General features: G+C 27.4%; 2 protein-coding genes across 2 annotated transcripts; both read left to right on the top strand.

The window, feature by feature from the left end:
• Positions 1 to 4,415: 4,415 nt before the first annotated feature.
• LOC107017143 (bidirectional sugar transporter SWEET1a-like) lies at positions 4,416 to 7,078 on the top strand. Its single transcript, XM_015217415.2, has 6 exons — positions 4,416 to 4,518; positions 4,751 to 4,787; positions 4,911 to 5,006; positions 5,671 to 5,950; positions 6,361 to 6,480; positions 6,625 to 7,078. The coding sequence occupies exons 1-6, from the start codon at positions 4,467 to 4,469 to the stop codon at positions 6,790 to 6,792; spliced, it is 753 nt and encodes a 250-aa protein (XP_015072901.1). The 5' UTR covers positions 4,416 to 4,466; the 3' UTR covers positions 6,793 to 7,078.
• Positions 7,079 to 10,895: 3,817 nt separating this feature from the next.
• On the top strand, positions 10,896 to 13,633 carry LOC107017254 (bidirectional sugar transporter SWEET1-like). Its single transcript, XM_015217519.2, has 6 exons — positions 10,896 to 11,032; positions 11,123 to 11,159; positions 11,319 to 11,414; positions 12,026 to 12,305; positions 12,896 to 13,015; positions 13,283 to 13,633. Exons 1-6 carry the CDS (start codon positions 10,990 to 10,992, stop codon positions 13,442 to 13,444), a joined length of 738 nt encoding a protein of 245 aa, XP_015073005.1. The 5' UTR covers positions 10,896 to 10,989; the 3' UTR covers positions 13,445 to 13,633.
• Positions 13,634 to 16,952: the final 3,319 nt, after the last annotated feature.

The following is a 16,952-nucleotide window of genomic DNA, read 5'->3' as shown; positions in this document are numbered from 1 at the left end:
TTCAACTGTATAAAAGTGAACAATTTTCATCCTTCTACTTGAATTTATTAGATAACTAACAAATCCCACAAAAATCAAGTCATCCCTCGTAATTATTATTCTTAGATACACCAAAATACTATTGTGAACTTGGAATTGAGTTTAGCATTATGCAAAATCTTTTAATTTGATAGTGTTTTTTCATTTATTTTTCATGTAATTTGATATTAAAAATATTAGTAGTTAAAATATGTTTTTTTTTCCAATTGAATATGCTTGAAACGGCGTTTGTTAGAGATTTCGTCTTCTAATAATGTAGGATAAAATGCAAGACATAATCAGTTAATGGCACAAAATATTCATTTGACGACACTAAATCTATTAAAATAAAATCCCAAATGAGTCTAAAATGTAAATTCATTCGTGATTGACTAAGCTTATAAGCTGATCAAACTGACAAATAAATAAGCCTGTCAACGTGAATATTCGAAGTGTCTATAAGCTAAGTACTGATAAGTCAAAATTCAGTCATATTGTATGGTTTATAAGCATTTTTAGTTTGATAAGAAAAAAAAATTAAAGATATTTTAGTCATTTTAACAAAATAATAAATTTGAACTTTTTGTTTTTCAAATACAGTAAGTGCTTATTTTTTGTTTTGATGACTCTGTTATTCAAATATGTAACTATTTATTTATAAAGTTAATTTTCAATAGTTAAAAATGTTTGTCTAACACTTAAACTTATCGACTATTTAAGATCAGGCTAGCTAAATGGCTCTATTAATTTAAAATATTTTACACAATCAATATACCTCAATTATTTACAAAAGATAATTGGTTATTGTATATGTATGGTTAATAATTATTTTTGATTATAGAAAGCTCCTTTTTTTTTTTTTTTGATGTATATACATAACTTTTTTCAAAAAAAAACATTTATTTGTCTCTGATTTTGTATACAGAGGCAGGTGATAAAATCTAAAAGTGTGGAGTACATGCCCTTCTTCTTGTCACTATCTATTTTCAACTCTAGTACTTCATGGGCAATTTATGGCTTTCTTGGGAAAGACCTTTTCATTATTGTGAGTAAATTTTATTTTAAACATTAATCATAACTAAATTTTCATTTTATTTACATGACATTTTTTATATTTTAAAAAGTATATCCATGATCAATAAACTTATGGTAACAAATTAAGTCATGTTGACTAGATCTCACTAATTTAGTATTGTTTTGGTAGGTACCAAATGCAATTGGATCTCTATTAGAATGTGTGCAACTAATTTTATATGCAATGTCGCTAAAAGCTTTAGGAACATATATAAAGAGTGCTAATTACCGTTAAAAATATATATTTAGTGGTAATTAAAGTATTAAACTATTGTCGTTAACTAATTGCCGCTAAAGATTATTTTTGATGTAGTATACATCCTAAATACATGCGAATCCACTTGAACACAATGTATTTTAAACAAATTACACATAATTTTGAATGTGTGCAATGATACAAAGAGTGTATAGTTGTACAATGGTTGTGCAAGAATGATTTAGATGCCCTTTAACAAGAAATTGGAGATAGATAGGACTCTCGTTTGACTCTAAAAAACGAAATTATGACAACTAAAAATAAACGTATGGAGTAATATGTTTATATTAATTTCAATTAAAAAAAGACATTATAAAAAAAGAAATTGGAAGCTTCTTCTATTCACTTTTTCATTCCAAAGGCAAAAGATTTTGGAAAATAAGATAGTGCTTTTACTTTTTTTTATTTTTTATAGTCTTATGGTTTGTCGAGTTCACTTGGAAAATTCGTTTTTGGAGATGCTATTTTATATTGATCTAAAATTAATTTTTTTTTCTTTCAAATTTACCTGCTTCAAATTTTCACTTTTAAAGTATTGAATGTTTTTGCATGAGGTTTGGTGCGCCTAGCCAAAATCAACTTTGGACATTATTAATTAAAGTTATGGACTTGACCGTGTCAAACTTTAAGACAATATTGACTGAAATTATGATTTTAGACAATTTTAACTAAATTATTTACACCCTTAATAAGACTCAATTATGACATTTTTGACAAAAAATGATGAGCCAAAAATACAAAAATAATAATAATAATAATTAGCAATACCCAACTATAGTATAGTGTTAGACAAGTGCACACCACATCGAGTAGCACCAATGTTACAATGATTAAACACATAACGTCATCCCTTTCTCATATTCATCTTACATTAGGTGAACAATAATTTTTTTAATGATCAAACAAATGTTTCAATAACCAAAATTAGTTCAAATAAACTCAAATTTAAAATAATATATTATCTCAAAACAATCCTTCTTAAAAGAAAAAGAAAAATGGAACCTTTTGATATATTGCTTACGTTTAAAATGGAGCCAAATTGTACAAAGAATCAAAGCTAAATTTTATTTTTCTTTGCTTTTAAATGTGTTGATATTTTGTCAAATATGGTTCTTATAGTGGCTACTTGTTTTCCACTTTTTTTTTTTTGTTTTTTTTAGTAAATGGTCACTTTTTAATAATTAAATTCTTTTTTAGAAGATAATGCTGTAGCTAGCTGAATTGGTTTGACTCAACAAAGGTGTAAAAAACAAAAACGAAACTATATGCATGGGTGATGTTTTTATTTTTTATTTTTCCTTCTGTATTTAATTGATATTCATATTAAAGCTCGATTAAATTTAAATTTTCATTAAAAAAATCCTATATTAAAGATAAATTACTTTTAAACAAAGGAGACTTCATATATAAAACTTGAACTCGAAACTTTTAATTAATGTTTTTAATTGCAAAATCTTTTGGCGGGAAAATAAACCTATAGTAGAATATTTTTTACTCACTATTAAAATTTTCATTGTTTCCTACAAGGATAGCACTTTCTTTCTTCCTTTTTTGTTCCATATTTTTTTCTAGCTTAAATATATCATAATATGTTAGTGAGATTCCATGTCATATATAAATCATATTATATAATCAAAATGGAATTTGCCCAAATAGCAAATAAAAAGAAAAAACGATACAAGTGATATGCAATAGGACATTCTATAGAACGACTGTGAGATAAACATCGTATTAAAATAAATATAACAAGCATTTAACTATATCAAAAATAATTTTTATCGGTAATTAATTAATTAATAATAAATTAATTATAATTAAAATTATTTTTTAGAGAAAATTAGTAGTGACATTGTGATAGTTAATTAATAATAATAGATTAATTGTAGTTAAATTATGTTTTAGAGGCAATTAGTAATGACATTGTGACATTACATTTTAACTCTCTTTATAAATATCGTTAAAGTTTATAGTGCTAAAAATTATTTTTATAGTTGTGGTCAACAATATCCATTGTATGAAATACTATGAATATCATAAAAATGTGATAATTATTATGATATGTATACACGTTAACATTACTAGATTCATGAACAATATTAGAATTAATCATAAACGCAATCATAAAATTGCTATCTTTTTTTTTATATCTGATATTCAAGTACGATTAAATTCGAATTTTGTATTGGAAATTGAAGTCCCACATTAGATGTGTATACATATCATAACAAAGACAATTCCATATTCAAGAGAACGAATTGCTAAGAATTTAAATTAAGAATGTAAGAGTACTTACCACTCAATCATAACTCTTATTAGTACTCTTATTGATGTTGGATGGTATTAAAAGAGATTCTAACATACAACAATCTCTTTACATTAATGCACACTTAATTATTCAAGAGTACAACAAATTTAAATAGAAACAAACAGTTTACATATATGAGGCAATACTAATTAATTGAGATTAATTTATTTGTTCAGGTTGTTACACTAATTAAACTTGATCAAGTATTACTTGCCACGAATCTCCCACTATCATAAAAAAATTATCATTAGTGGTAATTAATTTTTAATTGTTACTAAGTATGTATTTTTAACTACAATTAACACTCTTTGTATAATGACAGTTAACTGACGTCGGTAAGTCTTTAGCACTTTCTATTAGTTTCAATATTTTTTGCCGTTAAAAGTTGCTTTTGTTGTAGTGTCCTTTTTAATTTGTATCTCACTGGAAGATTAAGAGCCAATGACTTATATGAGCCGGACTTATAAGTCCTAGTTTTAAATGGGTTTGAAAAAATTCTACGCCAACCCTACGTCAATAACGGATTGGATTAAGTCGGCCCCCATGGGCTAAGCTCATTTTGACAGCTCTAATTAATATGAAATGTTTATTTAAGTAAGTAATTAGTGGAGTTAATTAATTTGTAGGGCCTTAACCACACTGAATATTCTAGTGCTGAACAAGCAAGCAAAATGTAGTGGATCATTCATCAGCAAATCAACAAAATTATGTAAATAAATACCCTAGAAACTACTCATATTTATTCTACCTATATATGCACCATTTTGCTAGTATATTTCGATTCCCCTACAATAAATATATAAATTATTTGCCATGGGTCATGTACATGTTATCAGAATTCTTCATACAACCTTTGGAATTTTTGGTAGGATTTTTATTTCATTCTCCAAGTTTCATGTGTTTAGTCTTGGATTGATTTTTTATATAGTCACTCGACTAATAATTTTTATCTCAAAAAGTTATCTTCTATTTTTATTTCAGTTTCTTTCAACAAAGAAAATAACTTTTCGAGATAATAATAATTATTAGTTGAATAATCATCCGATTATATCGTTTATACATATGATAAATCTTTTTTTCTTCATTTTTTTTAATAGGAAATGTTTTTGGCATATTACTCTTCTTGGCGCCCATGTAAGTCTTCTACAAGTTTAATTTTTCTCATTAGATGTATGCATGTGCATTTGCTCTTTTCTTTCTTATTATTCTTTCTCTAATTAAAACTAACTGCTAATTAATAAAAACTTGACTTTATAGGATTACATTCAAAAGGATTATTATGAAGAGATCAACAGAGAAGTTCTCAGGGGTGCCATATCTAATGAGTCTCTTCAACTGCTTGTTTTCAGCTTGGTAAGCTTCTCCAAATCACATTCCTAAATTCAAAACAATAAAATAACTGATAGAGGCGGAGCCAAGATTTAAAGTTTATGAAATTTGGATTTTAGCCTTCTCAAGTTATAGGTCAGGCTCTAACACTATATCAAAAACAGTAACTTGATTGACGCTAAATATGTTTTTTTTTAAAGACAATTACTTGTGACAATTACATTTTTACATTCTTTATAAATGCCGTTAAAGTCTATAGTAACATTACATCTAATGACAATTAACTAATTATGATAAAAACAGTAATACTCTTAATTTATTTATGTCATATTTATTTCGCTAGAAGTTCTTGTTGTAGTGTCACTTTTGTAGATTTTTAAAATAATTTTTTTTGTACATGACATATCAATTTGTTACCATCCTTTCTCAGGTTATGATGATATCTATTATAATCTATCAGTAGATAAATCATTATGATGATACCTATTATAATCTATCAGTAGGTAAATTAATCTGTAACCTAGAATAACAAATAACGAGTGACGTACCTGCTGTTGAGTTATAGTAGGTCTCATCATAACTTGGAATCGTATCGTGACAAGTTCAATGATTTTCATCTTTAGTCAATTTTTTTCTTCTTATAAATAAAAATATTGAGTTTAACTATACTTTTTGATGAATTAAACAGGTATGGTCTACCTTTTGTGTCACCAAACAACACATTATTAACAGTGTTGGCTTCCATAGGTGGTGCCTTGGAGGCAATTTATGTGTTGATTTTCCTCATATTTGCACCAAAAAAAGAGAAATATAAGATCTCTGGAATTCTCTTTTTGATCATTTCAATCTTCTCAATTGTGGCTTTAGTCTCTGTGTTAACACTTCATGACACTAAAAGGAAGCTTCTTTGTGGCTTAGCTTTTGCCATCACTTGTATTATGATGTTTGGTGCTCCTCTTACAATAATGGTAACTCTCTTTTCAATTTTATATATTAACTCATCGACTCACTAACCTTATAAGCCAATCAAACTGACTTATAAATATTTATATTTATTTTACTAATAATTTTAAGGATATTTTAATCATTTAAATAAAAATAAACTTTTATCAAAACTTTTTTCAAATACGTTAACTTCAACACATTTTATCCAAATACATAAGTCACTTGAGAATATTTGTCTAACACTTCTATATATCAACTATTTACAATCAGCTAATCTAAACAGACTAATATTTTACACAATCACTATAGCTCAATTAATTACAAAAGATTGGTTATTATATGGTTAATAATTATTATAGAAAGCTCATTTATTATTTATATATAACTTATTTATATTATTTGGCTCTTTTTCTTTTTTCTTTTTGGTATACAGAGGCAGGTGATAAAATCTAAAAGTGTGGAGTACATGCCCTTCTTCTTGTCACTATCTATTTTCAACTCTAGTACTTCATGGACAATTTATGGCTTGCTTGGGAAAGACCTTTTCATTATTGTGAGTAACTTTTATTTTAAACATTAATTATAATGTTTCAGTTTACATGATACTTATTTAAGAAATATATCGATAATTACTAGATTTATGATACCTTACTATGTTACGAGACTAAATTTCACAAATTTAATATTGTTTTGGTAGGTACCAAATTCAATCGGATCTCTATTAGCATGTGTGCAATTGATTTTGTATGCAATTTATCGCGATAGCAAGAAGAAATTAGACGTTAAAATGGAGGGCTCAATCGAAAAAGGGCTTGAAAAAACCCAAATTGAGATACAGAAAAATATGGAAACTTATGCATTATAGTGTATAAGAAAGGGTGAAGGATATTCGAAATTGATTTGATCTGTATCAAAAGAAATGAAGGAAGATTTCGAAATATTATTTCACGATTTAAATATATTTCCCACTAGTAAAAAAATGTGTATGTGTAGTTATTTTCAGTGATTAGATTAATTGATGCAGTTATTTTGCTAGGTGGTTGTTGTTATTGCAATTATGAAATATTTGAGCCAATTAATGATGTATAAATAATAGGAATATCCCTTAATCACTCGTAGATCATCCAATCAATTTTTGCAATTTCAGATTACTTTCTCTTTTTATCAATAATTTCAACCATATCAAGCATATACTTTTAGTCCTCATGATCGAGAAGACGAAATAATATTGTTATTATCTTGGTATATAGAGCATAATTCTCTAGCTTGTCAAAATTTTGGTATCATGGTAGCAAATGGGCCTGGTTGATGTAAAGTTTAAAGCAATATAGAGTATATGGGCCTAATTGATGTCAAATAGTTGGATACGTTGTACCGTTTGAGTTACTCCAATTCAATCCTCATCTTGAACCCAATTACTCGTACATTAATATACCTGCTAACAACTTCCACTGCATGTGCTATATCAGGTCTAGTGCAGACCATAGCATACATCAAATTCCCAACTGTTGAAGCATATGGAACAAGTGCCATATGCTCACGCTCCTCGCCTGTCTTGGGTGCCTGCTCCTTTNTTATTTCTTTCAGTTGCCTATCTCTTAAATGTTAGATGGTTGATGATGAACGATTACGAAACGTTAAGAATGTTTAGTAAGTATGATTAAAGAATCAAACATNACCTTCTCAATGTACAACTCCTGAGATAGATTTAAAGTGCCAGCAGATCTATCCCGAGGAATCCTCATCCCCAAAATCTGCTTCGCTAGACNTGCGACCTCTGAGAGGTCAACGACGCCGGTCTCGTCTGGGTCTAGATTCCGGTCGTGACACAACATATCATCCACATACAAGAGTAGAAAGACATATGAATCACTGTATTTATTGAAGTAACAACACGTATCCTTTTCAGCTTTGCAGAATCCACTCTTGGTCATGAAGGAGTCAAACTTCTTATACCACTGCCTTGGTGCTTGTTTTAGTCCATACAAGCTCCTGGTGAGCTTGCACACCATGTGTTCCTTGCCTGGAACCACAAATCCTTCCGGTTGCTGCATATAGATCTCTTTGTCCAGATCTCCATATAAAACGCTGTTTTTATATCTATTTGCTCTAGATGCAAATTCTTCNTATAGATCTCTTTGTCCAGATCTCCATGTAAAAACGCTGTTTTTACATCCATTTGCTCTAGATCCATTCCGTGTAAACATTAATTTATGACAGTACATCAAATATTAATCAGGCTCCACAACCTAACAACAAGATGGAGTGGGGGACCTCATACATGTCATGTTTGGTTATTCATCTCATTGCCATAATTTTTGTTTCATCAATTAACTGAATAACCAAACAATCGAGTTATTAAAATTAGTCTTACTCACTTATCAACGTCAATATAAACGATCAAAAAATTTAAGAATATGTTTAGTAGGAAGAAAAATATTTTTCACAAAAAATTAACGAGAATCTATACTCCCCAGTCCATCTCGCCTTCATAGTTTCGATTTAATATAATATAAATCGTCTCGATTGTCCGCCACCAAAATGACCGTTAATTCTCACTTTCATATTAAACCTATCTATGATAATTCTTCAAAAAATATTTCCAACCTGGCAGCTTGTCGTGTTTGGGGAAAAATAGATATATGCTAATTAATTAATTCTATATATATATATATATATATTTGAATATTTGTTTCACATAAGGCCACCCAATAATATGGCTTCTTCTCATAAGTGTATTTTCTAAAAAAAAACCCACCAATTTTCACCCTATAACACAAAAATCATAAATCTAATTTTTGAAATGGAATGGTAAATTTATTTAATTAAGTAAATATAAATTTAATTAAAGAAATCTGAAATGACATAAATTTATTATCTTTCGAACTCATATGTAAAATAATATCACTATTTGCTAGTTTTAAATTAAAAAAAAAGCTTTTTAATCTGTTAGTTGTTTGATTTTTCCGGCCAAATAGTGATTTTTGTGTTAATAGTGAAAATTCTGTTTACAAAAATCCATAATTATGTTATTTTTATCCTAAGAGCACATGGTACAATAATTGTGAAATGACACCTTAACTAATTATTCTTGGATAGTTCATTTGCTTACGTAATTAAAAATGTATATACGGCCAAAATCTCTCTATTAAATCGGAATCAAATATTTTTATTAAGTAATTTTTTTTAAAAAAAATAAATTCTATAGCAATATATGATCAGTCGGATTAAATTTGAATTTAGATTGAATAGTATTGAGATTAAAAATAATCCAAATATCGAAGAGAAATTCTACATTAAAAATAGATAAATCGTTCTTAATAGAGCGATTTCATATTTAATAGCTCTTGAAGTACCATTATATGAGATACGGACAAAGCCATATTGGCTCAAAAGTAATCAATTAAATTCATTCAATCTGAAATTACATTTGCGCATGGGTAAAATTCTTTTAAATAATGTTTGTTTATTGATCGTTATAAGCCAAATACATAAGCAGATTTTTAAATTTGTTGGATTTTTTTCCCTCAGATATCTCAATTACGTTATTTTTCTATTGAATCATTGAACCCCCATAATTTGTTCCGTTTAAACAAACACCGTTGTCTGATGTGAAACTAGATTTGTGAGGGGTATTTACATATGTTGTTCCACAACTCATTAGTCCAATTGATAATGAAAAATGTTCGAGAATAATTGTTTTTTACTTAAGTCGTTTGAACACATTAGAAAACAAATGAGACTAACACGGTTTGTCTTTATTCATTTAATTAAAATAATTACGATTCGAACACAATTAAAGGCATTTACAATAGAAAAGCCGATAAAAATCAACCAACAGTGTTTTAAAGGAACAAATTATGTGTGGTTCAATGATCAATAGAAAAATGACGTAGTTGAGGTACCTGAGGGAAAAAATCCAACAAGTTTAGGGATCTGTTTATTTATTTGAGCATTGTTGAATTACATTTCTCTTTCATGTTCTTACCACGTATTTGGTCTGTTTTTAAATTTTAATAATTTAAATTCATATAGCGAAAAATTTATTGAAAAATAAAATTATTCGTAATGATAAATTTCTTTTGTATTTCACAACTTTGAAACTTTTTTTAAAAAATTATGATTATTATATCATTTTACCCTAACCTCGATGATAATCACGATTAAACGAAAATGAAAGAAAAAAAAAACCTTTTGTATGTGTTTAATATAGACAAGAAAAAAAAAGAAGATAAAAGAGTTTAAACGAAAATGAAAGAAACCAAAATTCATAGACGAGATCAATTAGAAATAAACCTTTTCTATCTTCTTTTTATTCATTTATCCTTTAGTCTGTTTAGTGTCATTCGATTCAGGTTAGGTTGAAGAGACATCACAAAAAGAGATATCTTTAGTCTGTCTAGTGTTATTCGATTGAGTTTAGATTGAAGAGACATCACCAAAAGAGATATCCTTAGTCTTTCTAGCATCATTCAGTTGAAGGGTTAGGTTGAAGAAACATCACCAAAAGGGATATTTTTAGTCCGCCTAGTGTCATTTGATTTGGGGTTTGGTTGAAGAAACATTACCAATAAAGGGTTGTCTTCCGTCTGTCTAGTGTCATCCGATTGGTCGGTTAGGTTAAAGAGATATCACCAAAAGATATATTTTTTTTAATCCGTCTAACACCATTCGGTTGCAGGATTAGGTTGAAAAGACATCAATCACAATAAAAGATATGCATAGTCTATCTAACGTTGTTCGGTTTAAGGAAAAAAAAAAGAGGACCTCATCTCATGCTATCTAGGTACTACTACCAATACAACACGTATAATAACATGCTACAAAATAAATACGAAAGCAAAAAGATTGTTTCTTTTTGCCAACCTGTTTGTTTTTGGCTCTATTTATACATAATAATAATAATAATAATAATAATAATAATAATAATAATAATAATAAAAACATATTATATCTCTTCCCTATTAATCCTTAACATATTTTTTCTACATATACACCACCGTTTCCCTTCTCAACACAATATCTTTCTTGAATACAAAATTAAAAAAAAAAACTTCTAGCTATGGCAATCATCAAAATTCTCCACACTTTGTTTGGGATTTTTGGTATGACTTCTCATTTCTATTTTTTCACTTTACTTTTCTTGGATTTTTTTGTTTTGCATAACTTGTGTTCTTATTTGTTTCTTGGAATAGGCAATATTACTGGCTTGTTTCTCTTCTTAGCTCCAATGTAAGCCTCCTTGTAATTTTCTAACTTTACTTTCTTAGATAGAGTTATCTAATTTTGTCCTGCTAGTTATTACATGACTCTAATAAAATAGTCGAGATTCATATAAGCTGGTCAATAATTTTTTTTTTATGAACTTTCTTTTTGTTGTTGATTGTATAGGATAACATTCAAGAGGGTTATTATGAATAAATCAACAGAGCAATTCTCAGGCATACCATATGTAATGACACTTCTCAATTGCTTGCTCTCTACTTGGTAAGATTAATAATTTCTTCAATTAAGCTAACAAATATATATATGTTCTTTTCTTTTAAGAAAATTTGACTTATTTTGACCTTGTAGTCAAATCTTTTAATTTACTCCCCCTTTTATTGAAAAAAAAAACAAAAAACAAATTTCCCCTGTTGAATAGTCAATAAAGCAGAATTCTATACAAGGTGTGAGTATTAAATTTGTAAAGATCTTAGGTTTAAAAAGCTCATTACAACTTTTAGGTGACCTTCATCCATACTCTTTTTGGAAAAAAAAAGAGAACTTTTTAAGTTATTTAGTTTTGAATTAGAAATTTTTATATAATTTTAATTATTTTTTTTAGATAAATACAATATTTGAATCAAAGTTATTGAGTTCGTCTGAGTTCTACTTTGGTGTCTAGCTTTAATTTGACTTTGGTTAAGAAAATAAATAAAATGTATTTCACCTTTTTAAGGGTCAAAGTGCATATTCCAAAGATATGTATGAAAAAGTAAAAATTAAACAATTGGTCAAAAAGAATTTTTTTTTAAAACAGGATAGTAAGACAAACCAATTGACGACAGAATGAGTATGTGTTTTGATAAAAAATTTGATTGATTTTTGTATAATAGGTATGGTCTTCCATTTGTGTCACCAAACAACATGTTGGTATCAATTATCAATGGGACAGGTGCTGGACTTGAGGCATTCTATGTGTTAGTTTTCCTCATATTTGCACCAAAGAAGGAAAAAGCAAAAATCTCTGGAATTCTATTTGTTGTTCTTTCTATCTTCTCAACTGTTGCATTGGTCTCAATGTTAGCTCTTCATGACAATAAAAGAAAGGTCTTTAGTGGCTTTGCTGCTGCTATTTTCTCCATCATTATGTATGGTTCTCCTTTGTCAATTATGGTATGTATCTTACCCCTCTTGATACGGAGCGTTTTTATTCCTTTAATTAGTCGGACTAGTAGGTTTCAGATATCATAACGTGTAGCGATATTATTGTGTGTAGATAGAACAAGGTAAGAGATGTAGTCGGATGGATAGGATTTCGATTGAGTTTTAAATTTCGATTGAGTTTTAAATTTTACAAGTGAAAATTTCAAGACAATGTTCAAAAGTTTCACTTGGGAATTTAACTATGACTATTAGTAAATTATTACCCTAAATTTTGGGCTTTTTTTTTTGTTTTTAACCTAGATATTAAGTTCGTGAAAAACCTCTTTGATATAGACCGGTTTATCCTTTTGATTGGACTTGATACAAAAAAGATTAGTCGACCTAGTAGGTTTCAGATATCAAATGATCCTATGGAGAAAATAAATAACAATACTTTATCTTGAATAACTTTGCTTTTTAATTGAATAGACTACTCATTATTGTCCTAAATCATTTCAAGCTACTTTTGTTGACAATGCCTATCTTTTTGTTTGGTTAAAAAACTTGTCAAGTATATTTCATGTAATTTGTTGTTATTAATGTACTTCCTATTTTGGCAGAGGCTAGTGATCAAGACTAAAAGTGTAGAGTACATGCCTTTCTTCTTGTCCTTGTTTGTCTTTCTATGTGGTACCTCATGGTTTGTCTATGGATTGCTTGGAAAAGACCCTTTCATTGCAGTAAGTACACTATAATCTTACACTTGTTTTCAACTTTTATCATATATAGTCATGAGGGGTAAAATTGACTTCTTTTAAAAAAACTCGTATCCGATGTATACACTCGATACCTATGTTATGTATATGTATAACAGAGACAGGCTCATGTTCAGAATTTAAGTTCTATGAGTTCAATTTTCTGGGATTTTAGTATTCAGCTTATACTGTATATATTAGATTCAGATAAACTAAACTCGATCACGTTTGTAATTTTATGCATTTTTACAGGTACCAAATGGAGTTGGAAGTTTGTTAGGAACAGCACAATTGATATTATATGCCATTTATAAGGGGAAAAAAGGACAAAGCAAAAAAGGTGAGGAAGATGGAAGAGTAGAGATGGAATTAGAGAAGCCATCTAACACCCAAAATGGTGATGCAAAAGCATGATGAATTTAATTAGAATATTCAAATCCAAAAAAAAAAATGTAACCAAACTTTGTGTTAATTTTTTTTTTTCCTAATTGGAAGGAGTATTCCTCATCAAATCTAAGTGTATTTGTAATAACCTAGACATTATTAGTATTCTCCTTGTTATGTGAAAGTTCTTTAAGAAATCAAAAGTCTTTTTTCAAAGAATTTTCTTTTTGTATTTGAGATTTATTATCAGAATATTAAAAGTTGAAACATAAATATTAATATCATTAAGATAAAGTGGGAATTATAGTTGAACATTTTGTAACGGTTATTTGTTTAAATATTGTTTTATTTGTTATAACGAAACGTGTTAACATATCGTTTGTTTGAATATTTTTTTAGCTACTATATATAGTGATATATAGTTAACGTATAATAAACATGAAATCAGTTTAAAAAAGAGGATGTGATAGTTATATGATAAAATGTTATTATTATAATGAAATAAAGAATGTTATTTCAAATGGCAACCGATACCAACTTTCAAAGTTGAATAAAAATAAAAAGAAAATAAGAACAATAAATAAATAAATAAAAAGAATAGTTGTCACCGTTTTATAAACTAATTGTCTTTGTACGTCTACTTCTGATATTGTTGTGTATATCTTCAAACAATTGTTGGTTCTCACACAAAAAATAAAATAAAAATCCAAAACAAGTTCAAAGTAAGAAGTATAAAAAATATAACTAAATTTAGCGTAAATTATCAGTTTATTTTAAAATTATTAGTTTTAAAAATATAAATATACTTGATTAATTGAATTTAAATATATAATATGACATAACAAGTGGTCTCAGTTAGTGAGTATTAAATCAGAAATATTATTACTGCTAGACTACGAGCTACTATTGTGCATAAATATGTTCATACATATTGAACAATATTTTACCTATATATATAGTATATTATTTTGATAAAGAGTGTTCGTTTGATCATCCTGATTCGCAACTCCGCACCTTCAAAGTTGTTATATTCTTGGAACTTTAAACAAACTATTTTATTTTTTTTTGAATTTGTGGAAATTAAATGGTGAAAAAGCTCACATGATTTAGTGACGAGTGCAACATTGTTTGATTACAACTTTTCAGACCAAACAAGAAATGCCGTGATTATCTGACGCACTATAACTGATATATTCAAAATATATTGAACCATACCACACCTCTTGGAATCTGAGCTTTACTACAAAACTATTTTTATTCTAAAAAAATATTATTATTATTATTATTATTATTCCACTTTAATTTATTTGTTTTGATCTTTTTTAATCAGCTATAAGAGATATTTTAATTTATTTGTTTTGATCTTTTTTAATCAGCTATAAGAGATATTTTGTAAAATTAGTTGAGGCGTAAAAGACATGTATATTGTGTGTATTAATATTATGTATATCAGAGATACATTATGCTATCACTATGTATATTCATTATCATATTAAATTATTAATCAATGCAACTGTATCAAAGATTTTTAAGGAAATGTCTCCTCAACGTCATATTTTTAAGGCTTAATTTGATAAATAAAATAGGAAACTTACGTAAATATACTATATTAAGAAAAAAGTAATAATAATTTTTTTACTTAATCACTTTTTAATATATTTATAATACAGTTTTAATGAAAATTACAAGGAACAATTTATTACTCACATATAATACAAATTTTATTGATGATTAATATATTTATCACACATTTTAATATAATAAACTTATAATGCAATATATCAATTTCTTATAAAAACAAGCATACTATATTTTTAAAAACAATTATAATACATATTTATTGCATACATAGTTCACTTTTAATACATATTGCAGATTTAATATAGTGTTGCTATAAGTGATAATAAATAAAAAGATATCGCTAAAATCAGTAATTATTTATTAAAATGTATCAATCCAAATGATTTTTCCAATAAAATAGCCATAATACATAAATATGTCTTTTAACTTGGACTCAACTCATATTGATGTCTTTCCAATTTTGGGTGCGTACAAATAGATACGTAAACTTCTATAGAATTGAACAAATAGACACGTTCATCTTACGTGATATTCTACGTGACAATATGAGTCCTAAATGGTGTCCTATATGTATTACGCCACGTAAAACTCATGAGTCTACTTGTTAAACCTTATACAACTATAAGTGTTCACTTGAGCAAATCCAAAATTGAAGAGCATAAATAAAAAATAAACTCAAGTTAAAGGACATATATATGTATTATTCTAATAAAATATTTGGTTTAAAACATCTCAATCTAATCTAGAAATCCTATGTGCATGTCAATCAATATTCTTTAATTAACTTTATATTTATTGAAACATATAAGATTAAATTATCGTGTATAATTTATTGGATAATATATTTGAATTTAATATAATTCAAATCATTTTATACCCCCAATAAAATTTAATTGATTATAGTCTGTTCCGATTTTCATTGTTTTCTTCTGTGATACATCGGTAAAGGTTTTTTTTTTATTACAAAACTAATAATAAAAACTTAGCAACTTTTTTATACTACAAAAGTTGAGTAATTTTGCTTCATCTGTCTCACTTTATTTGACACATTTTTAATTTAATTTGTCTCAAAAGAATGTTTTTTACTATATATAATTAACAAAAAAATTATTTAAAATTTTCTTTTTATCTTTTACAAAATAATTTACAACCACATAAATATTTAAATATTATTTTAGATTACAAATTTTAAAAACTTTTATTTTTTCTTAAAACACTATCATTTATGAGACAGGAGAAAGTATAACTTCATGTTAAAGTACGAACTTTGTGTCTTTTCAAACTTTTTTATAACATAAAACCAACAAATATCACTATCTTAGAGAAAAGAAAAATTAGACATTATTGTGGAATTGACTAATAAAGCACCTTTTGATTCACAAACTTGCCCCAACTTTACCTTAAAAAGTTTCTAATCACAAGTGCCCAACTGAAAATCTTAACTAACATGACAAATTAGACATGATTTTTGTCCTGTTCAAGACACCTAATTAATTTTATGCTTAAGGTAAATTGTGAAGGTTACAATTGTTTAGCAATAATTATGATCTTTGGCCTTTTCCTTGAAGTGAGAGGACACATAAATTATAAAGGAGTGTGATAAGATGAACGTGAAATGTTTATTCAAGATCAGAATAAATATTTTTTTTACACAATATAAATCTGAATTAATAAGATCATTAGATTTTGGACATTAATATTATCTATATAGTAGATAAAATTGACTAAAACCTCCCTAGGTCAAAGAGCATATAGGATAGTGCCTAATAATTAGTGTAGAAAAGATCTTATGCTTCCCCACAAATTGAATCCACAATAACACTTGGAGTCCCTAAATAGTTCATCAAAAGTATTGCAAAGATTGATGAGAATAAAACTTGGAACTCTTAACAAAACAGATTGCTAAAAATGTTTGTATTTCTATTTTGTGGGCATTTCTTGATTAGATATGCACCCC

Source organism: Solanum pennellii, chromosome 4, assembly GCF_001406875.1.
Source record: "Solanum pennellii chromosome 4, SPENNV200".
Lineage (NCBI taxonomy): Eukaryota > Viridiplantae > Streptophyta > Magnoliopsida > Solanales > Solanaceae > Solanum > Solanum pennellii.
The sequence above is the reverse complement of the archived record's forward strand: the minus strand, read 5'-3'. Positions and strand labels throughout refer to the sequence as shown.